At 41.0% G+C, this 24,832-nt stretch overlaps 1 protein-coding gene across 1 annotated transcript in view; it reads right to left on the reverse strand.

The window, feature by feature from the left end:
• CFAP54 (cilia and flagella associated protein 54) overlaps positions 1–24,832 on the reverse strand; it is a gene marked incomplete at its 5' end in the record, with an annotated part of 331,419 nt that overhangs the window by 91,934 nt on the left and 214,653 nt on the right. Inside the window, 8 exon segments of the mRNA XM_081249749.1 lie at positions 530–635; positions 1,897–2,052; positions 8,095–8,221; positions 8,325–8,504; positions 8,676–8,833; positions 9,667–9,814; positions 11,980–12,085; positions 21,618–21,787. Coding sequence (XP_081105875.1) covers positions 530–635; positions 1,897–2,052; positions 8,095–8,221; positions 8,325–8,504; positions 8,676–8,833; positions 9,667–9,814; positions 11,980–12,085; positions 21,618–21,787 — 1,151 coding nt within the window.

The following is a 24,832-nucleotide window of genomic DNA, read 5'->3' on the forward strand; positions in this document are numbered from 1 at the left end:
TCGGCATGGGTTAGGTCTGTGTAGTCACTATCAAACCTGTCAGGTGGGACCATTTAAGTCAGTGCAGTTGTAATAATGCTGGCTTATTCTCCATCTTAAGGTGACTTTTATACAGAATTCAGTTGGCCAGCCTTGGTACTGCTGAACCAGAGTGAATATTCACATAAATCCCTTCTAGATACAATTTCACATCTAGTGGAGGCTCCTGTAACCCGGGACTGACAGGAGATCAATCTGAGCACAGACTAGAAGCGATTCACAGTCCAGTACGTCACCACGCTAACCACCATCATCAACCATCACTGTAAATGAGGCCTTGGAGCGGAGCCAAGAGCATCAAGCTTGACAAGGAAGTCAGTGAACCTGCTGCACAATGGACCCCAGTGAACTAGCCCTGCCGTGGGAAAAGGGTGCCCCAGTGTCCAGTCTTCAACGCTCCAGCCTTAAATAGTCAATGTACTACCAGAACACGGGTCTCAAACCCAAACACTCATTGTCATGATAATGGAAAGGTCTTTTTTTTTTTTACCCTGAGTTTTGATCATGTCTCAAGCTTAGCTGTATAGCTTCAAATAGACTCTCAAGTTGCAAAGTTGGAGATTTCTCTTCCATCAATATTTGACATTCTATTTTGCCTGAAAGAAGAAAAGGATATACAAAGATGGTTTTTCCTTTTTCTATCATTTAGAACTTCAGAACAAATATTTTATGCAGGAAATTTGGAAAACTGAACGTGCTGTCCTTTTTGTCTGTCTGTCTCCTGTTTCTTGCTAGAAGGTAAGCCAGTGGGGAAAGACCTGTTGCTTCCTTCCCCAGGAAGGCTCCCCCTGCCTCCTTTCACTCTCCAGACACAACTGTTCTTATCATCTTACTTTCCTCTCCATTTCCTTACTTTGTGCTCCACATTCCCTTTATCTAAATCCATTTTCTTCTTTCCTCTATCATTGCAGGTATCGTAGAAAACATCTTTGCTAAAAACAAACCCTAGAAAGTCAGCAAACGCTTGAGAACCAGCACGGATGATGCAAACGCTCTCATTTGCACACAGCTCCCACCCCTCATGGTGAGCCACAGCCTTCAAATGCAGGTGCTGGAATGGTACTTCTGTAGCAAGAAGGGCAGGAAAGGCAAATCTTACAATCACTATAAAAAGGATTCACAGTTTCCATGCGGCATGTGCACAGGGCACAGAGCCACCTGGTGTTAAGTTCACGTCTGGACTTACAGATAGTTATTTACCCAGACTGCACCTCATCTGCCAACTGGGATTGGTCATGCCTACCTTGTAGTGCTGTTGTAAGAATTGGCAATATGAGATGTAAAACACCAACTACAGTGCTTAGTATCTAGTAGATGCTCAATAAGTGATACCAATTGTCATCGTCATTTTTCTCATGGCTAAAATGGCCACAATAAAATTATATGAACGTATTATGCAAATGTGTGTTGTATATAAGTTATAAATATAGATTGCTAGAGCTATTTAATTTGAATGGGTATGTATCTTTTATAGAAATTAGCTAAAATGCTTAGCTAAGTAATGAAATAAAAAAATATCTTCCAAGCATTCTTTAAGAAACATTATTCATAGCTAAATGGCTGATGCTGAGATTTTTGAGTCAAACATGAAACTTTGTGTTAGGAAGGTCAATCATAATTATAAAAGAAATGAAAATGGAGTACTTTTTTCCTTTCTAGATATAAACTTAAAATACACAGTGTTCTCTTTATCCAAAACTGAGTTTGGCAGAGATACCAAGGTGTTTGTCATCACCAAGCCCTTTGTAAAATCAGTATTTTGTATAATCAGTGACAAGATTTTTAAGAAGCCTTTTGTTCATGGGAAAAAAATAATCCTCAAACTTTATCATAGTTCTGACCCTAAATACATCTTACCTTTCTGAAAAAAGATTTCAGCTTCCACTTCTTGTTCTTCTGTTCCTGATGTCTTAGCGAGCTTCAAAGCTATTTCAAAAAGATGAAGGGAAGGTAACCACTTTGAGGGATCCTTCTTTTTACTGGTATAATATACTTGCTTGGCCACTGTATGTCCTAAAAGAAAGGCAGTTGTGTGAAAAGGGAACAATAGATATACAGTATTCATAACAAACCTCCCAGTTACCAGACTTCTCTCACAGTAGGTACAATTGAAGAACTCTGGGAGGGAGTTCCCTGTTGACCTAGTGGTTAGGATTCTGGGCTTTCACTGCAATGGCCAGGGTCCAATCCCCGTCGGGGAACTGAGATCCCACAAGCCCTGAGGCATGGTCAAAAAAAAAAAAAAAAAAAGAAGAAGAACTCTGGGGGTCTTTAGTTTTTAGCATTGAAGAAATGCTTTAAAGAAACACAATAGGGCTTCCCTGGTGGCGCAGTGGTTGAGAGTCTGCCTGCTGATGCAGGGGACACGGGTTCGTGCCCCGGTCCGGGAAGATCCCACATGCCGCGGAGCAGCTGGGCCCGTGAGCCATGGCCGCTGAGCCTGCGCGTCTGGAGCCTGTACTCCGCAACGGGAGAGGCCACAACAGTGAGAGGCCCACGTACCGCAAAAAAAAAAAAAAAAACAAACACAATACCCAAATATATCAATGAACTATAAACAATAGACCTTTGAAACTTTGTCTTTGATAAATTTCAACATTTTCTCATTTTTAAAATGAAGGATAGCACACCTGAAACTAACACAACATTGTAAATCAACTATACTCCAATAAAAAATTTTTTAAAGATAAATAAAAATAAAATGAAGGATAATCTCTCAAGCCTCTTTCAGTTCTAAAATTTCATAATGCTCTACATAACAACTTTTGTGTTCCTAAGATGAGGTTGTTAGTAGGGAAACAACTGGAAGTTTTATGTAGTTTTATGTTGTTACCAATAAAATTTACATAAATTAATAGGCGGTAATTTCTATTCAGCTCTATAGCGGTTGCTCGCATTGCATATTTTGTCATCCCAACTAGCTGGCAAACCCATTATGGACAAAGGCCACATGTTATACTTCTTATGCGGTCCCATCACTACTTAACATAATGAAGGATTGTTGCATTGTTGAAGAGGCATTAGATTTAATTTCTGATCACCTCAGAGACAGACAGACAGACATTTATTTGACAAATATTTTCTGAGTGCTTAGGCACCGGATAAAAAATGAGAAAATTGAAAAAGAAGAGCTAAGTTTCATCAAGTACTTCCTACATGCCAGGTACCATCCCAAGTACTTAAGCATTATCTCATGCAATCCTCCCAACTCTGAGTAGATACCATTATTATGCTCATGTTACAGAGGAAAAAGCAGTGGCACAGTGAAGTAACTTGCCCAAAGTCACGTGACTAGTAAATAGCAGGGCTGTGATCTGAACCTAGGCAGTCCAGCTCCAGGGCCCATACCCTAAACCATGACACTGCAGTAACCCCTTAAGAGAGAGACCGTGGAGCTTAGTGTCCAACAGGGAATGAGAACAGCCAGACAGGCAATCAAAACACGGTGTGGTTGATTGTGTGGCAGTGAAAGCACTGGACACTGTGGTAGCAGGTTACAAGAGCCCTGGCCAGACCTGGGAAAGGTCAGGGATGCCTACCCAGGTAATACAGCTGTCAAGGCTGGCAGCTGATGATCACCTTATCTTTTGGAAAGTTTAAAGAAGAGAAACGTTGAGATAAAGCGTAAAAGGCACCTGGGGGGAAACTGCATTAATGGAATAGTTTAACAGGCACAGTAGAGCAGTATGAACAGAAAGGCAGGGTAGGATTGAAGAAGGATACAGCTGCTGAGTTGTAGCTGAAATGCTGGGTACAAGCCAGTCATTGGTGCTACCATGCCATCTGAGGCTTGGAACAAGTCCCTACATGCCTCTGAGCCTTGAGGCAGCGGAACTAGAAAATATCTGAGGTCCCTTCAAGTTCTGAAAATTTTAAATCCAACATGCCATGCCCTGTAAAGAGTTTTCAGGAAACCTAGGACGTTTTGTAAATATTTAGTTCAGGAATGTGCTATATGAGTGGGAAGACAGTAGAAAAAGTATCTTTCTCTCCCCCATCGCCGGCCTTTATCCAGGGAGAAGTTACAGAGCCCTTCCTCTGGACAAGGCAGGATGGTAGCACTTTACTGAGAAAATGGAGATGAAGAAATTGAAGGCTTGCTTCCCCGGACTTCCGAGGAGAGTAAGGAGGCCAGGCATGGAACAGTGAGAAGAGCTGACACCTACAAAGCTCTTAGAACAAACTAGCTGCCCTCCTAAACATGTTACACAGTCCACTCAATTCACCCCAGGGAGACTGGCACCTTTCTTATTTACATTTTAGGAGAAAGGAAACTGACACACAGAGAAGTTAAATGATTTCCTCAAGGGAACTGGACCAGAATTCTTTCTCCAGTGTCCATGCTCTTAAACCCCAACAATTACCAACTGCAATTAGATCTTAGGCCAGAAGGATATGCTAATACGATTTGTCCCATACAGTCTCACATCTCAATACATCTCCCATTCTTTTTTTTTTTTTTAATTCTCTTTTCTGGGGTCATGTTTCATTTTTTAAATTAATTAATTAATTATTTATTTATTTAAATTTTGGCTGCATTGGGTCTTCGTTTCTGTGCGCAGGCTTTCTCTAGTTGCGGTGAGTGGGGGCTACCCTTTGTTGTGGTGCACGGGCTTCTCATCGCGGTGGCTTCTCTTCTTGCGGAGCACGGGCTCTAGGCACGCAGGCCTCAGCACTTGTGGCTCACGGGCTCTAGAGCACAGGCTCAGTAGCTGTGGCGCACCAGCTTAGTTGTTCCGCAGCATGTGGGATCTTCCTAGACCAGGGCTCGAACCCGTGTCCCCTGCATTGGCAGGCGGATTCTTAACCACTGCGCCACCAGGGAAGCCCTTCTCCCATTCTTATATGTCTTGCTTACTGTTTCAAATTATACTACAGCTGTTTATTAATACAAGACAAAAATACCAAGTCTTTTCATGTCATTGAGGCACTTATATACATGTACAATATGTACTATATATGGACTATATGCAAGATAGTGCTATATAACATAGTACTAACATATAATAATAGTACTTGAATCATCTTCTAGATTTTTGTTAAAATTAGAAAAAGAATTGTTACAGAAATTATTGACTTTTCTCTCTCTCTCCCTAACTAGATAATAGGCCCTTCGAAGGCAAAGATGATGACTCCCTGTTATATTCCCACTCCCCAGCACTATTCTTGAACCTTTCTTCACTCCTATTATACAATCAGTAATCTACTTTTTCAGCTAATAAGGAAGCTCTAGGTTCAGTCATTAATGGAAAAAAATAATCTTAAATAACCATGATGCTTATTTTTTGTTTTTTAAAAATAATCTCGAGGGCTTCCCTGGTGGCGCAGTGGTTGAGAGTCCGCCTGCTGATGCAGGGGACACAGGTTCGTGCCCCGGTCTGGGAGGATCCCACATGCCGCGGAGCGGCTGGGCCCGTGAGCCATGGCCGCTGGGCCTGCGCGTCCGGAGCCTGTGCTCCACAACGGGAGAGGCCACAACAGTGAGAGGCACACGTACCGCAAAAATAATAATAATAATAATAATAATAATAATAATCTCGAAATGTCTTTTTCTGTAAGAGGCTTTCACAAAGAAAAAGAATTTTTTTAAGTGGCTCTATTCTTGCAATGCAATCTATACTATCACTATAAAGGAAAACTGTCGAGAAAGCATCAAATCAGATGATTTTATGCTTCATAATATTGAAGTGCTCCTTTTTGCAATAAACATCAACTCTGTGAAAAAGAAGTTGTGAAACTGACGTTGTTTTGACAGAAAAGTTGCTTTCGGTTTTTGTTCTTTAAGTTGGTATTTAATATAATATAACAGAAAGCAAGCTGTTCTGCTTCAAGTGAGCCTAAAAAACAGCAGCAGTATTGCCACTGAGTGGTGACACATCTTCAAGATTAGTAAGGCAGGAAAGCAGAGAATACGTTTAACACAATCTGTACAATTTAACACAATCTGTACTTTAAGTTCTTGTAGAAATCAAATATACTGGTAATATAACAAATTGTGGACCAAAGATACAGAAAAATAGCTCTCATGGGATCAGCGAGCTGGAAGGAATTCCAGAGGTCAGCTATGCCAGCCTAATTTCATAAATGAGGAAACTCAACAATATAGGGGTGAACTGCTTTACCTATGGTAATAAAGTTCATATCTGATGATGGTGATGATGATGATGATGATGATGATGATGAAAATCATATAATAATAATGATATTAGTCATGAGGGGGAGGAGCAGAAGGGGAATAAGGGAGACAATTGTGGGCAGCCGATGGTTTGAGCACACTTCTGTTGCCCTCCCTTCCCCACTCTAGTCCAATCACCTGCCTCTCCTGAGCTGAGCAGCTGATGGTACAGGAGGCAAATGGGTCCCAGGAAGTGAGGGGTAATGTTTCAAAATGTGGGTTTTGTTATTATTCAGGTATGACAAGGTCAACAGGTCAGGAGATGACTGCCATTGAAAAGACAGTATTTTTGCTCACAGTTCTCAAGAGGAGGGAGGGCACACCACGCCACGCAGGGCCACACAGGGAAGCACCAGGGTCAGTCAGGAGGTAGAAGGAGAAAGGAGAAAATGTGGACAAGAGCCTTTATTGTGTTTTTTGTGGGAAGGAGTGGGTGGGTAGGGTAAGCAGACTACGGTTTAGGATTGGCTAGTTTGTAGAATTTCAGTGGGCTCTGCCAGTAGTCCAGACCTGTCCCTGGGGTGATTGGGGCAGAAAAATAGTGGCCCTGAGGGTAAGAGCCCAGCAAAGAACAATAAAAGAGCTCAATAAAAGTTCAGGGTGTAAGCTCTGGAATGGCGAGTTCGCATATGAAAGACATCCTCACAGGAGTGTGGTGTGCTAACCTCTAGGAACTGGCTAACCCTGGGAGGGGAAGTCCCTCCCTGGTCAGCAAGACTCCTGATGTCAAAGCATCAGAAATACATTTTTTTAAAAAAAGGCATGATGAATACAGGTTAGAACAGAGAGAGCTGTTACAAGATTTTCTGTCCTCTGTGATAGACAAGAGCCTTGGAGCTAGAGGTAGGCAGCTTTGGGTCAAAGACGAGAGACAGTGTCCTGGAGAGAGCTTGAAGCAATGTCTGTGAGCTCCTGAGAAGGGCAGCAACACTGGCTGGCTCCTCCCCCTTGGTTTCCAAGGAGCTGTAAGCCTCTGGCTTAACTGGTCTACCTGCTCCAATCAGATCCCCTCTTGGCTGGCTCTGGTCCATCCTCCACTCTATTCTTCAGCCAGCAGCCAGGGTAATCTTTGGAAACATAAACTGTCCCCTGCTCACCCTCTCCCATTAGGCTGTCCCTCTGTCTATACTGGCCTCCTTGCAGTTCCAGAACATGTCAAGCTTGTCCTGACCTCAGAGCCTACAACTCACTGCTCTCTCTGCCTCTACTGTGCATGACTTCACTAAGCATATGCTTAACATTTACAGTCCAGGGTTAAATACTACTTCCCCAGAGAGGCCTTCCCCAATTATCCTACTTAAACAGGCACCACTCCCTTTGCTGTTCTTTATCAGCAGATCTTATCCACATCATTTACAACACTAAGTACAATTTATACTTACATACATATACATAATTCATCATCAGACATAAGCTTTCTATAACCTTGCTGTTTTTCTGTCTAGTTATTATCAAATACACATCTTATTTTATACAATATTTATTGGATTAAATTTTATAAATATTATAATAATAAATTAAAAATTAAATGTTTATTGTTATAAATATTATAACAATGAATAAATATTAAAATATTTTATACATTTATAATATGATAAATGATAGAATATGCATTCCTATATATGATTTGTTTAGCTGTGTATTTCTGTCTCCCAGGCTAAGAGAAGGAACCACATCTGTTTTCATCTCCAATAGCTTCCCAGGACCTCACAGGGAGGCTGGCACATGGTAAGTGATCAAAAGCTATTTGTTAAATAAATGGAACCTGGCTATTCATAAATACTGCCCCAGATAAATGCACTCACATGATAGCCTCGCTGAAAATGACTTAAACTTTTTCATCAGTGACTTGAATGTAATATATGTTTAAGTGTTCTTACCAATTCTCATTTTTGTTTTGGCCAATAACATGACATGAGGAAGATAGATATTTTTCAAAGGCAGTAATGGACTTGCATAGTCAGTGTTTGATACAGGAAATTCAATTGTTTCTCCAAAAGTTAGCATCTGTAAAAGAAGCACTGCAATGAGTAATTAGCTAATGTGGTATGCTGTAAGAAAAGACCGAAAAGTAAGTTTCTAAGTCTTGTGGACACAAAAGCACTCTCACCTGTTCAATAAGAATGTTGTGAGACTGAGTCAACAAATGTAATTTTTCTGTTTTCGAAGAGGGAGTTTCCTTGAATTTCTCGGCTTTTGTTAGGTCATCCAGTAAAAGCATGCTTCTCACCAGTGTTAAATGAGATCGAGGAGAAATAAACTCACATCCTTCAAGCAACTGTATTACATCCTATTAAAATAAAATTATTCCGTTTGATAGTACCATTCACAATTCACTGAAACAGGGGCCAGACGTATTGACTGTTATGCATTCAGTACCTAATGGAAATTTAAATTCTCTCCTTTTATTCTAACCGGAATCCTCTGGTAAATATCAATGTGAATTAGGTTTCCTTCCTACCTGAACATTTTTTATGATGTCTGCTTTTAAGTGCTTTTCTTGTAGGCCAATGATTACAGCTTGCATCAAGAATTCAGCCTGTAGCTCCCTGTCGCCTGCACTTTTTGCTTCCACACACACTTCGTTGATGAGGCTCACACAATCTGTTATATCGTTTTCTAAAATAAACAAATGCAGGTACTTAAAATGCACTGAGAAAGTAAGAAATTATATGTGCATGATATTCTCGGTGTTTATCACAGGAATATTGTATAATACAGAAGAAGAGGAAGGTGTAAAGACGGAAAACAAGTAAGACTGCACAAAACACTGAAAATAAATGGGTTGTAATTTAGGAGGAGTACTTTAGGGTATTCAAATGCTGCAGAAGTAATAATGATATTCCATGAAATAATTTAATTTGGGAGATGGGTAGAGATGGGTGAATAGATAGGTTTACATATAGATAACGAGTAATCACTGCAAGAACTAATATTTATATGTGCCAGGCTGTAATCTAAGAACTTTAGAAATTTAACCCATTTAATTCTGGAAATAATCCTATGAAGTAGGTACCACATTTCCATTTTCCAGAGGAGGAAATTAAGGCCTAGAGGGATTAAGAGATTTGGTCAAGATTACACAGCAAGGAAGTGGTGGACAGAGTATTTGAACTCAAGTGGGGGGTGGCTCCAGAATCTGCACTCTGGACCCCTGAACTACGCTGCCTTCCTAGATGACAGGAAGGCGTGTGCATTAGCATTCTGAAATCTCCTTGCCTGCTTTGCATACAGTAATATATATGCCATTTGCAGTGATATAAGGGACTGCTGAAAATGATTATTCTCATTTAATAACTTGAATTTTTTATTCTGGAAACAGATCAAGCTAAGAAGTTATAAAATGTTAATGGTATAATAAAATACATCCCAAGAATACCTCTGTTACCTAAATAAAATTAAAGTTTATGAAAACTTGATTGAGGAGATGGAGATAGGATATTTGTAGGTACCTTTCACGATTCCAATGCCACGAATCTGAGCAACAAACGCAGTCACCAATGCTAAGCGGCATCTCAACCACAGATGAACGTTGAAATATTCTCGAGAATTTAGGGAAATGGGATCTAAAAACTCATTATCATCTTTACTTTCAGTGGCCTAAACAATATTAAAATGATGGTTATCTTTCCATTTAAAAATGTCCAAGTTCTAGCCTAATGCTAAATGTAACATAAGTTAAGGGAAGCATCAATATCATTTAACAGTATTAAATTTTTAATTTTAGAAATTATTCTTGAACATTCTATAAAACATAAAAAATACACAAGAAATAAACAAAAATCACCCATAATCCCATGCTCCTCTATTAACACTGATCCTCATATAAGTGCTTTGCAGCATTTCTTTCTCTCTGTATACTCACTGTTGAAAACTAGCTTTGCAGTCTGAAATTTTCATTGCAAATTATATTATTATCAGCAGTTTCCATACCTTCAAAAATTCTGTGACCATCATTTTAAAGGCTGAAAAATAATCAGTAATACTGGCTAATGTTTACTGAGTGCTTATTACGGGCCAGGCACTGTGATACATGCTTTATACACATTAGTTCACTTAATCCTCCTGACAAGCCCAAGAGGGGTTATTATTATCTCTATTTTTCAGATGAGAGAAGCGAAGCCTAGGAAGGCTAACTATTTGCTTAAATGTCATCATATTTTGGCGGAGGCTGGGATTCAAGCTTGCATCTTTCTGAATTTAGAGCCCACAGTCTTAATCTACTATATTACACTGCTATGTGCTTCTCACATTCCAAACATATATTATTTTATGATTTACTACCCTCATTATTACACTTTATAAAGGGAGTGGCCAATGTTCAGAGCTACTGGGAGGGAGGTGACAAAGGAACATTTCCAGGGAGCAATCAATCTTAGACACTTCACCTAGAACAACGCCCATTTGTTCTAGGAATTTCCTGCTACACATCTCTGACAGCTCATCATCTCCAACCAGTCAGCAACACCTGCTATCAAGGAGCTGTAACCTGGACTTGACGGGGGCTGGAATGTGACAGACCCGTGAGGAGCACAGGGGGAGGGGGAGCTGTTCCTGAACCAGAGTAAGAAGTGAACAGAGACCCCGACACAGGGTGGTGATTAGAACGGGTACACCACGTACTCGAGGGGTCTAGTGTTTAGATTAGAAATACAGAAGAAATACCCATCAACATACCTTAATCTCTGCCTACATTGCTGTTATTATTGAAAAGCCAAGTCATGCTTAATCTAAATCAGGGTTTCTCGACCTCAGCATGACTGACATTCTGGGCCAGATTATTGTTGTGAGGGAAATGTCCTGTGTGTTATAGGATGTTTAGCAACATCCCTGGCCTCTACTCAGTAGATGCCACTAGCACTCCCTCTAGTTATAACAACCAAAATGTCTCCAGGCACTGCAAATGTCCCCTGGGAAGCAAAATACCCCCCAAGTAACACTCATTGCTCTAAGTAAATTTGCAGAATCAGAATCCTTTTTAGCCTTTATACTGCTTTTACTGTGGTAAGAAATGAGTCAATTAGTTTTGCTTTTTTTGTAATGACATTAGATAGTAGCAATTTTATTAGTAAAGCTTAAGCTCTATTTTATTTATTTTAAAATGAGCAAGGATTCTATGTGCTGAATCTTTATATTTTAATCCTAAACAACCCTGTTGTTACTAAATTACTTGGTCTAGTCAAAATCCAATGAAATTTCAAAGAACGTGTGACACCAGTTGTCAAATAGACTTGAGGGCTTAAACGCAGAAGAATTTAACTATGAGAAGGAAATAGCACAAGGTACTATTAGCACAAGGTAGGAAATAGCACAGGTAGGAAATAGCACAAGGTAGGAAATAGCACAGGTAGGAAACAGCACAAGGTAGGAAATAGCATAGGTGTCACGCTGGTAATGCTAAAGAAGAAATAAAATCAAAAGTGAAACGAACAAGTCATGCGAAACAACTTTATTTACTAGTGACATCAGATCTAGAATACAAGAATGATACGTCTGGTGGGACTTCCGTCACTATTACGTAAATCCAATCCCATCAATTCTCAAATGAGATTACATAATTTAAAAAAATTTTAAAGAATTTGCCCAAGGTATACCAGCTAATAAATACCATCAACAGGGCTTAAACACAGATCTTTTTACTCTAAATTCAATGTTTTTTTCTTCTTTACCCCTTTGTTTCATTCAAATAGTTATGCAATTCCCTAGCATGCCAATAATTATTCCATAAAAAGTGTTATCAGGATAAACATTAAATTCATACATACACAACCTCCTGGAGAGGTGGAATTCTCTGTGTCATCTTCTACTACCTTCTTTCTAAAACGTTTTGAATCCTGGAGAAGTTTAAGTGTAGAAAACACTATCGCAGCACTAAAATAGAGAATATGTTTTAAATGTTATTAGTATTACACTCCTGGCATTTGTATGTTATTTCCTAAGTCTCTTCCTCCAGAAAAACCTCCCCATACTCCCACCCATCCCCAAAACTGTTAGGTGCCCCTTCTACGTGCTCTAATAGCACCCTGGCCTTTACCATAAGGTGATACTTACAGCATTATTTAATTGCCTGTAAAATTGCTGTGTTTGTCTCAGCTAATTTATCTTATCCCCTGCTGACACCCAGCATCTAGTAGCTTGGACATCATAGGAGCTAAAAAATATTTTTACATGAAAATGAGTGAATGAAAGAATAGATGAATGAATGAATGTTTCCAAGATCTAAAACAAAATTTACTGACAATCTCATTAATAAAATGAGCACACATGTATTTTACATACATCAGGATGTGGCTCTCCAGTTTTTTGACATTATAAAACTGTTCTTCTGCTTAATGCTGTGCACTTGGAGACTCTTAAGAAAAATTACTGCTCAATCAGTATCTAGCAGTGCCAGGAGGGCAAGGTACTTAATGCAGAAAATAGAAGCCAGGAGATAGTGATTCGCCTCACTTCCTGTTGTTGGGTATGTAAATTTTTCTTCACTTTAAAGCATCACATCCTCCTTCCCCGTAGAATGACAAATGTATAATTGATGTCACACGTTTTCAAAATAGTTTAATAATATATGTTAACAGGCTTCTTCATTTGAAAATCTATTCCAAAACAAAATTCAAAATACAGAATAATCTGTGTACCTGACGATGCTTAGTGCAGTGCTACTTTATAACACAGAAAGACCGGGTGAAAGCCAAACGGACAATGTATCCATTTATCTAATGCCCCACTGGATATCTCCACTTGAATAGTGAATAACAATCACATTTAAGAGGTGTTATGGCTTAAACTGTGTTGAGGTCCTAACCCTCCGTGCTCATCATGCATCCTTATTTGGAAATAGAGTCTTTACAGAGGTAAACAAGCTAAAATAAGGTCATTTAGGGTGGACCGTAATCCAATATAACTGGTGTCCCTATAAAAGGGGGAAATTTGGACAGAGAGACAGACATGCACAGAGGGAATATGATGTGAAGACACGCAGGGAGAAGACAGCCTGTGACTGGAGTGATGCATCTACATGCCGAGAAACATCAAAGATGGCTGGCAAACATCAGAAGCTACAAGAGGCAAGGAAGGGCTCCCCCAAGAGCTGTCAAAAAGAGGAGGGTCCTGCCGACACCTTGATTTTGGACTTTCAGCCTCCAGAACCGTGAGACGACAACATTCTGTTGTTTTAAGCCACCCAGTCTTGGGTACTATGTTGTGGCAGGAAACTAGGATAGGTTAAAAGCAGAGCCTCTTGCTTCCACCTCCTCCACCAAACCTACTCCTCTCCCCTGTTCTCTATCCCAGATAGAGGGCCCAGTATCATCACCGCCTCCTCTTTGCCTCACACTCTATGTTCAATCCATCAACAAGTTCTGTCAGCTTCAACTTCAAGATCTGGATACTAGCCAGCAGCTTGTCACGTCTGCACCTCGTCCACTGCTAACGCCTCCATCCAAGCCACCAACATCTCCAGACACCCATGGGAGCTTGCTGGCCAGCCCCTGGAGTCCTGGTCTCTATGAAGAGACCACAGTGACCTCTCTTCAGGATGTGAATCAGATCACGACACTTCCGCTGTACTGTTCCAGAAGCCTCCCGCATCCCTGGATTATGGTCAATACACCACCTCCTTTGGGTCAGTTAGTGAGGTTTCTAGCCAAGATGACCAGCCTCATCTGGGTCCAGGGATGCTTGCAAGAAGGTAGTTAGTCTCTGTGTGTAGGCTCCCAGAGTATGTACATATGCTCAACTCTTAATTACATTTTAAAAGCCTTTTTTGTATGTATCTACACATTGTATTGAAAGATATTTTCTCTCTCTTTTTTCCCCTCAAACTTTTTTTGAAAAAAACGATAACTGGTATGTACTGTACTCACCACCTCTCAGGTGCTGTTAAATGCTTATTGTGAATTAATTCACTTAATGCGTACCACAAACCTACAAGGTATGTACTATTATCATCCCTATTTTATAGATAAGTTAACTGAGGCCCACAAATGTTATGTGACTTGCCTAAGGTGACTCAGCTAGCAAGAGGAGGTAGGATCCAAGCCCAGGCCACTGGCCCCTGAGCCTGCAGCACGCTTAATCATTAAGCTACAATGTGGCCTCTTTCTTTTCACAGTTCTAACAAGCTTTGGCTTTGTTTATACTGGCACAGTGTTACTCATTGCCACATTTGTATTACCATATGGTTATTGTCGACTGCACCTTTTACAACATAAAAGGCCCTCTTTGTCCAGTTTAATGCCTTTTGCCTTGCATTCTACTTAGCAGACTTCATGAAACGGGATTATTATAAGGATATTAAATAAGGTATTTAGTCTTTCATTTGCTCAAAAATATGTATTGAGCACCTGCTATTGGCCAGGAACAAATCTAGGGGCTATGGATACAGTCCCTGGCCTCACGGAGATGACATTCTATTGAGAGCAGGGTATTCTTAACAGAGAGGAGTGCTTGGCAAATAGACGGCTCTCAATGCATAGCAGCCGTTACCATATTAGTATATAAAGTTGGACAGAGAATATGCAGGGACTAAATTGATTTTTTTCTAAGTTGTTAACCAGCATCAAAACCTTACAGCCATTATAGAATTTCAATCTCCGAAGATTTTACTGAGTCCTTAAAATGGTTTAGATACTTGTAGAATATTTTCTAAAGTATGGTTTGTGATTATCTAAACTTACTAGTTTTTTTTTTTTTTAATAAAACTAAACAAGGAAGCAAGAAAACAGCAACAAAAAACACAATGATGATGGGGTGTGTGTCCAGGTACGGAATCTCTTTTCCCCCACACCTTTCCTCCCTGAAGGATACATACATGTTTCTAAGGCCCCTTGTTTACTGAGTAGCTTCAGAGGTTAGCACAGGATGACAACTAGAGGGCCCTGAAAGGAGAAAACGATGCCCATTCCACTCTTCTGACCTGAAGCCCAAATTCTGATTTCAAGGGAAATGAGGTATGAGGTTTGGAATCTTGCTAACCCCAAAACTTAATGAATAAAATATAAACATACTGTACGTCCTAATTCAGCTGGTACTGCTTAGTTGCACAATGGAAAACTTCTACTTCCTCCTCTGCACTAGGAAGACAGGAAGTGTAGGAGGATTACCCACTACAAACAATCAAAATCCCAGCAGGAGGATGTTTCATTCTGACACAAAATAAAAAGGCTCAAATGTTATTCCATTTAGACGATAAATTAAATAGAAAGGAGAATCGGAAGGAACACTTCAAAAAAAAAAAAAAAAAGACAGGATTCTGAAATAGAGAGGCAGCCCTGAAAGAAGTAGAAATACAGTTTGAATAACTCTGATCCCATTTATTTCTTATTAACATTCATGACAAAAATGGTCAGTTTGTTCTCATAAAATCTATGCGGCTTACTCTACCTGTCACCCTAGGGAATGTGCCTTTCAATTTCCTTCACACATAATTTTATTAGAAGTATCATGAAATGTCAAGCTAACCAGCATCTGGGAAAGGGACTGTCCAACACTCTCAGCAGCGCCCAGACGGAAGCTCATGGAGGGTAAAGTTCACCTACTAAAACCCATTCATCCTGACAGTAGGCTTCCCCAAGTGACAGCTCTGCGGCAAAAAGCCAGCAACATCAAAGTTTCTGCAGGTTTTTTCCTAAGGGCCAAGCCCATGGATTTAAAATCGGGGCAATTCTGGTATACTTGCACATTATTTCCATACATCTATCTGGTCTTTAAATTAAAGTTCTATTACAACACTCCTTTCTGTGCCATTTTGTAATGTGTAGTTTCTCATTTCCTTCTTTCTCCCTTAAAAAAAAAAATCACTCATATCCTCCACACTAAAAGGGTATAAGACATGTAGAGAGCTAGGGAAAGAGTGAAGCTAAGTGACAAGATATATTTTCTAGGGCTGCTATTGCTCTCTGGGACACAGTCTGGAGAAAGGAGTTCTATGTGCCTCCACAGGAAATCATATAGTCATATAGTCATATATATATATATATAATATATATACACACATACATATATATTCAATACATATAATTATATATAGAATATATAGTTAGATATATAAACATTTTCTAAACATACATTTATATATTATATATTCAAATCATTTATTTCTATAGGAAACAGTATAGTAAAAGTTCCTTCTGTCTTCAAACTTCAGTGGGGAAAACAGTGTATTATTATACTAAGCCTATTTTAGCCATCAATCAACTACCATTGTATTCTTTTTTTTTTTTACCATTGTATTCTTAAAGATAGGTACAAATGTGACAATACTCTAAACGAGTGGGTCTCAAGTTTTTTACTCTCAGCATCCATTTACATCGTTAAAAATTATTAAGAAACCTCAAAGAGCTCTATCAATATTTACCATATTGGAAATTAAACTGAGAAATGTTTAACTTAATATTTATTAATTCATTTAAAAATAAAAATTATAAACCCATTATATTTAATATAAATAATGTATTTTTATGGAAAATAACTATATTTTCAAAAACAAAAAAATAGTGAGAAGGATTCCATTGTTTTTGCATTTTTGCAAATCTCTTTATAACATCTGGCTTAAAAAGAGAAAATCTGCTTAATAGAAGACTTTCATATCTGCTTCTATATTCAGTCTGTTGTGACATAATGTTTTGGTTGAAGAGTATGAAGAAGACTAGGTCTCAAACAGATAGTTATTGAACGTGGGAGGAGTATTTTAAGAGCCTCTTCAAATAATTGTGAATATTCTTCCTTGATACTATACCAACATGTGACAAATGATAGTTTCTTAACAGTTTGTTGCTATGTGGAATCTACTACCATACACTGATGAACTGTTCCTACTCTGTCACATGAAAATCTATCGGTCTATCTTGTTAACCAGGATTTTGGAATATCATGCACTGGCCATTTGGAAAACATTAGCTCCCTGAGTTAAACAGATTCCCTTAATGTTGAAGCATTTCATTACAGTTTTTAAAAAACGATGCTCGTTAATATCACCACCAGTCTCATCAAAAAAAGTTAAGCATTAGAAAACTGTCAAGCTCATGATGGCAAATACAAAGTTTCCAAAAATCCAATTTTTCTATGAAAGTTTAGATTTTATCATTGACAACAAAAACTCTTTGTTGTTTTCCTAGAAGTCGCATGTTCGTTTTGCTCATTTTCAGCAGAATGCCTGTCAAATAGCCAAGTCTGCATAATCATGGTTTGTCAGTTGTTTTTTCAAATAAAAATGTTGTTCCATGAAGAAAACAGCTTGTTCAGCTCTCAGTTCATCCACATGTGTGCTGTTCCTCAAGACAACCATCAGACTGTGATATGCAGCAGAAGTGCTTGAGGTATATTTCCCACTTAATATATTCCCACAGAATATTAAAACTATATTCAATAATAGGTATTTACAAATGTAACAGATTCTACTGCTTCATCAAAGGCATTCTTAAGTAAATCTGGCTTTTTTTTTTTAATTGCAAGCATGCAGCAGTGAAGAACAGAATGACTACTAGTTCAGTTTGCTGTCACTGCTTTGATTCATGGTGAGCTACCGGAAGTTTTACCACTGTTGCTTTTTCAGCATCAGTGCAAATAACAACACAGTGAAAAAGGCAAGCAACCTCTTAGTTTTATAAACTATTATAAACATAGTTTACTATGTTATAAACTACTATAAAAATAGTTCTGACCTTACAGACCTCCCTGAGTTTCAGGAACGCTCATAGGTCTGAAGACCACACTTGGAGAATCACTGCTCCAAACAGACTTTATGGGCCTTCATCGCTGCTTAGAAACCACAGAAATTTTAAATTCCCCAAAACCTATACTGTCTCTAGCATAAAATCAAATTTAGATGTGGTTAATCATAGAACAGCCTTCAGTCAAGGCTCCCACTGATGAGACAATTGTCTGTTTCCAATCTAAGCAAAAGCAGAGGGGGATTTCTGCTGAATTGATTTCCCCTTTGCAAAGGCTACAAGAGGGCTTCTCCTGTTTAAAGAGAATGGCCATCTAAAAAATTAACTCCCTTTCCAAATTCTGAATCTAATGCATAGTACTTAAAACACGGAATTTTAGTATGAGAAAGTTAAGGAGAGAAAAAAAATTTGTTTCCATCTAATTTGATCATTTCTTCTTTTCATTCAGTTATTATATTTTTCATTTCTAAAATTTCTATTTAGTTTTTTTTTTTCTAAATTCATCTGTTCCTTTTTTATCTTGTCTCATTCTCTTCCATCCTTCACATCTTTGAACAGTTTATTTCTCGGGCTGTGAAGCTGCCATTTGTTGTGCCTGCTAACTCTCTTTTGTGGCTCTTTCTTCATTTGGTTTATGATATTTGACTCTGTGCTACCTTGACCGGCAGGTATTTTCCAGGAGAGTCCTGCATTTCCTAGGTAATCTCTATGAGACAGTTTTGGTTTTGCCTCTGCTCCAGCTCTGCGATGTCAGTATCAGTTTCAAGGTTAATTTCTCAGGGTTTCTGCATTTCACTGTCAGTGCCAGTTTGGACCCTGCAACTGTCAATAGCATTGATCTGAAGAAACTGATTCCTCTTGGGTTACTCTTTTTCCATCCAGGGCAGGCAGCAGTTTCCTTGCTGGTCCCCAGAGACCACTGTGGAATCCCAAGCTAGGGGACGGTTTCATTCTGTATTAGAGAAACAAAGAAGACTGGACTGGGATCCTACCCTACTGTGTACCAATTACATCAGAGCATCACATTTGCCCTCTCTACTGGGTCACTTTCATTAGCATATAATACATCATCGCTGCTCCCATCTCAAGAAAATTTGTCTTGACCCTACTTCTACCAGCTGCTGACATCCTATTCCCCTACTCCCCTTTACTGTAAAACTCCTCAAAAGAATCATCTTTACTTGCAGGTTCCAATTTCTCTCCTCCCATTTTCTCACAAAACCACTCTAAGTATGCTCTTTCCCCCACTGCCTTCTAAAATTACTTTTGTCGAGGTCACCCGTGACCTCCATGTTGCTAAATCATCCAATGGTCAATTCTCTATTCTCGTCTCAATCTATCTGGAGCTTTTGGCAGAGTTGATCACTCCATTCTCCCTGATACACTTTCTTCACTTGGCTTTCAGGATTTCATAATCTCTTGGTTTTCTTATATTTACTGGTCATTTCTTCTCAGTCTCCTCTGCTGGTTCCTCATTTTCTCCCCAGTCTCCAACCAAACATAACCCTCAGTCCTTGGTCCTTCTCTTTCTTTCATCTACTCACATTCCCTAAGGAATCTCATTCATTATAAAGGCTTGAAATACTATCTATATTCTAAAGACTCCAAGAATATTTGACATTTTCAATTGCACCTCAAAGGGACATAGTCTAAACGCATCCAAAATCTAACTTCAGATCTTTCCCCTAAATAAGTTGCACTGCCACAATCTTCCCCACTGTGGTTAGGGACAACTTCTTTTGTAACTCCTCTCTTTTTCTCACCACTCTACAGCCAATCCATCAACAAATTCTAATGGCTCTACTTTCAAAATATACCCAGAATCCGACTTATCACTACCTCTAGTGCTACGGCCCTGATCAGAGCCACTAACATCTTTCTTCTTATTATAGCAGCTTCCCCAGCTGATCTCCCTGCTTTCAAACCCTTTCCCTCTTACAGTCAATTCTCAACCTAACAACCAGGGTTATCCCTTTGAAGTGAAAATCACATGATGTCATTCCTCTGCTTGAAACAATACAATGACTCCTTACTTCCCTCAGAGTAAAAGCAGAAGTCTTCACCCTGGCCAGAAGGTCCTATATAATCTGCCTCCCCCATCAAGGATGGCCTCCCCCATCAAGGATGGCCTCTTTGAACATCTCTCTTAAAACTCTCGCTCGCTCCATTCTAGCCACAAGAGACCCTGTGCTGTCCCTCAAACATGTATCAGGCATGTTCCCATAGCCTGCAACACTCCATCTACAGGTATTTGCATGGGCCCACATGTTTATTTGTTCAGATGTCACCTCATCAATAAAGCCTACCCTGACCACACAAAATTTGGTTCAGATATCAAGATTGATGCTATACACATCAAGAGAGTGTGAAAAGGTTGATTATTCCCATAGTGAAACTATCCAGGAAGAGCAGGGCAGCCACCCAAACAGGCTGAAAATGTCTTGAGAGAAAAGAGAAAGGAGACTGGCTGGGCTTTATAGTAGTTAATGGGTGGCGCTGGGGTAAGGGCTCCCACGTGTGGGCCAGGTCGGTGTAATTTAAACGTCCCACCAGCACCAAAGGAGGGGGCAACTAGGCTTTCTTCTCTGCTTGCCCAGGTGTGGGGCAGAGGGGACGGGGGAGTGGCGGAGCTTGAAAGCAGTCAGTTGACGAACATCCAAACAGAGTCATTCTCCTTATTACAACTGCACAGCTTTAACAGGATAACCCCTCCTCCTCCCCCTGCCTCTACCCCTGATATTCTCCATAACACTTATTTTTGTCCACACTATATAATTTACTTGTTAGGTTTACAGTTTATTGTCAGCCTGTTTATTATCTATTAGAATATAAACTCCATGAGGGTAAGATTTTTGTCAATATTGTCAAATATTTTGTGTATACTGTATATATCAGTGTTAGGATACAGAACTTAGGACCATGCCTAGAATATCATAGGTGCCCCCAAATTACTTGTTGAATGAATTAATGAATGGTAAGATAAGAAATTTGCTCATTATTCAAAGAATCACTATTGAAAGTGTTCTCATGACAGAGGTATTTATCATAAATGATATGGGAAGTTCTTGAAAGTATATTTCTATTATTATTCAATATTAAAAAATCACTGAGAAGTATTTTTAACTATGCAAGTGTTTATATGTCTATGAGCTTATGAATACAGAAACTATGTTCTATTCATCTTTGTCTCCTTGGTGCCTAGATCAGAGCCCAACAGTAAGGCAGTTAGCAGATACTGGTCACTATATATGAATGAACCAATGAACAAATGAAAAGAAAGATGTGACATTAGCAACTGCATCACATTTTAAAACTGAGCCATCTACAATAGTTTATTAAGTGGTTGAGCACAGCATAGTTCAGGAGATGTTACTTTTCAAAATAGAGCTTGTTTTTAATATTTTTATTGGTTGCCTAGGGAGAAAACACTCCATAGGTGTTATTTGTAAAAAAAGCTATAAGGAATTTAGGTTCTGCCTTTTAAAAATAAATTATTAATTAAAAAGGAGAACTCTGTGACTTTATGTTTCACATAAAACATCCTAGCTATGTGCTTTAATAAACCAATTAATTTGTTGAGAATTATAGTTTTAAATGTAGTAATGTGTGAAAACTCTCCTGAATAATAAAAAGCAAGTCTGCTCTATTAATCTAGGAATTTATAAAACTTACATAAAATTTAGGTATACTTTAACAAATTAGAGTGAGGAAGAAACTGTGATGCAGAGACTCGCCTGTATGCTGCCCGGTGTCTCTGCAGGGCAACTGCAGCCAGCTGCAGCCTGACCTCCACCACAATCTCTAGCTCGCCAGCCGAACACTGAGAGAGGTTCTTATGGCCTGGATGCTCCATCTCTGACGCAAGGAAGTTGAGCCTGTCTTCAGCTTCTGTCAGTAAAATTGACTAAAGAAAGAACAACACACAATCACCCAAGTTCAGAAATAATACAAATCATGTCTCATTCTTATTCATCAAATATTTTTCATGTACTGAAAAGTAACAATGAATGGAAGACCAAAAGGGAAATCTGAAAAAAATCATCAGAGAAGAGAGCTCAGTGAACAGGAAAAAGACAACAGGGAATGAAAAGGGAAGTAATGGCAGGAGTAAGTGTGTAGCAGACCTACTAGAGCACGGACTTGAGGATATAGGGAAGGGGAAGGGGAAGCTGTGACAAAGTGAGAGAGTAGCATGGACATATATACACTACCAAATGTAAAATAGATAGCTAGTGGGAAGCAGCCGCATAGCACAGGGAGATCAGCTAGGTGGTTTGTGATCACCTAGAGGGAGGGATAGGGTGGGAGACGCAAGAGGGAAGAGATATGGGAACATATGTATATGTATAACTGATTCACTTTGTTATAAAGCAGAAACTGAGGGCTTCCCTGGTGGCGCAGTGGTTGAGAGTCCGCCTGCCGATGCAGGGGACACGGGTTCGTGCCCCGGTCCGGGAAGATCCCACATGCCGTGGAGCGGCTGGGCCCGTGAGCCATGGCCACTGAGTCTGCGTGTCCGGAGCCTGTGCTCCACAACGGGAGAGGCCACAACAGTGAGAGGCCCGCGTACCGCAAAAAAAAAAAAAAAAAAAAAAAAAAAGCAGAAACTAACACACCATTGTAAAGCAATTATACTCCAATAAAGATGTTAAAAAAAAAAAAAAAGAGTAGCCGCGAGGGGGGTTGGCGCGCGCTAAACGGGAGAAGCACTGGTTTGAGAAAAGCATGGGTCGCAAGTACACATTGGGACCCTGCCATTAATGGAGGGGAAAAGCGGGGAGACGCCAGCAGATTCCATCCTGTAAGCTGGTAGGAAGCCTGAAGGCTTGATGGGATTCCAGTGTGATAGGAGGCAAGGACATGCTTCAGGACCCCGGAGGAAGATGGCGGAAGAGTAAGACGCGGAGATCACCTTCCTCCCCACAGATACATCAGAAATTCATCTACACGTGGAACAACTCCTACAGAACACCTACTGAACGCTGACAGAAGACCTCAGACCCCCCAAAAGGCAAGAAGCTCCCCACATACCTGGGTAGGGCAAAAGAAAAAAAGAATAAACAGAGACAATAGGATAGGGACGGGACCTGCACCAGTGGGAGGGAGCCGTGAAGGGGGGAAGGTTTCTACACACTACAAGCCCCTTCGCGGGCGGAGACTGCAGGTGGCGGAGGGGGAAAGCTTCGGAGTAGCGGAGGAGAGCACAGCAACAGGGGTGCGGAGGGCAAAGCGGAGAGATTCTGGCACAGAGGACCGGTGCCCTCAGGCACACACCAGCCCGAGAGGCTTGTCTGCTCGGCCGCCGTGGCGGGCGGGGCTGGGAGCTGAGGCTCGGGTATCGGCTTTCAGTCGGAGCGCAGGGAGAGGACTGGGGCTGGCGGCAGGAAGAGAGCCTGAAGGAGTTAGTGCACCACGGCTAGCCCGGAGGGAGTCCGGGGAAAGGGTCTGGAGCTGCTGAAGAGGCAAGAGACTTTTTTCCCTTTTGTTTCCTGGTGCGCGAGGAGAGGGCATTAAGAGGGCTGCTTGGGGAAGCGCCGGTGACAGGCACGAGCCGCGGGTAAGGCACGGACCTCGGAGACGGGCGTGGGCCGCCGCCGCCGCCGCCGCCCGCCCGCCGCGGCCCGCCGCCGCCGCCGCCGCCGCCGCCGCCGCGGGGCCTGTGTGCGAGCGCGGGTCACTGTCCGCCCCGCCTTCCGGGGGGCCTGTGCACCCCGCCACTGCTGGGGTCCCCGAGACCCGGGGACGGCTTTCCCGGGAAAGCGCACGGAGCGCCACGGGCTGCTGCAACGTCACGCCGGCCTCTGCCGCCGCAGGCCCGCCCCACACTGCGCGCCCCTCCCTCCCCTCTGCCTGAGTGAGCCAGAGCCCCCGAATCAGCGGCTCCTTTAAACCCGTCCTGTCTGAGCGAAGAACGGACGCCCTCCGGCGACCTACGCGCAGAGGCGGGGCCAGGTCCAAGGCTGAGACCCGGGAGCTGTGAGAGCAGAGGCAGGGAAATCTCTCTGTGCAGCCTCGGAGGCAGCGGATTAAAGCTCCACGGTCCATTTGATGTGCCCTGCGTCTGTGGAGTGCATGAATGGACAGCGAATCATCCCAAATTGAGGAAGTGGACTTTGAGGACAAGATTTAAGACTTTCCCCCCTTTTCCTCTTTTTACAACGAATTATTCCAAATTAAGGAGGTGGACTTAGAGAGCAAGATTTCAGACTTCTCGCCCTTTTCCTCTTTTTACAACGAATTATCCCAAATTGAGGAGGTGGACTTGGAGAGCAAGATTTTTGATTTTTCCCCCTGCTCTCTTTTTGTGAATGTGTATGTGTAATCTTCTGTGTAAGATTCTCTCTGTATAGCTTTGCTTCCACCATATGTCCCAGGGTTCTATCTGTCCGTTTTTTTTTCAATAATTACTTTTTAATTTTAATAACGCTACTATATTTCATACTTTATTCTATTTTACTTTACCTGCTCTTTCTTTTTTTTCTACCTTCCCTTCCTCCCTCCCTCCTTCTGCTCCTCCTTTCCTTCTTTCTTTTTCTTTCCTCCCTCCCTCCCTCCCACCCTTCTTCTTTCCACTTACTTTTTCTTTCCTTCCTCCCTCCCTCCTGTCTTTCTTCCTTTCCTTTCTCCCTCCCTCCCTCCTTTCTTTCCATCCTTCCTCCCTCCCTCCCTCCCTCCTTTCTTTCTTCCTTCCTTCCTTCCTTCCTTTCTTCCCTTCTTCCTTTCTTTCCCTCTCTCTTTCTTTCTTCTACTAATTCTTTCTTTCTACTTTTTCTCCCTGTTACTCTGAGCCGGGTGGATGAAAGGCTCTTGGTGCTGCAGCCAGGAGCCAGTGCTGTGCCTCTGAAGTGGGAGAGCCAACTTCAGGACACGGGTCCACAACAGACCTCCCAGCTCCACATAATATCAAGCAGCGAAAATCTCCCAGAGATCTCCATCCCAACACCAGCAC

This window comes from Mesoplodon bidens, assembly GCF_964165515.1.
Source record: "Mesoplodon bidens genome assembly, chromosome: 11".
Taxonomy (NCBI): Eukaryota; Metazoa; Chordata; class Mammalia; order Artiodactyla; family Ziphiidae; genus Mesoplodon; species Mesoplodon bidens.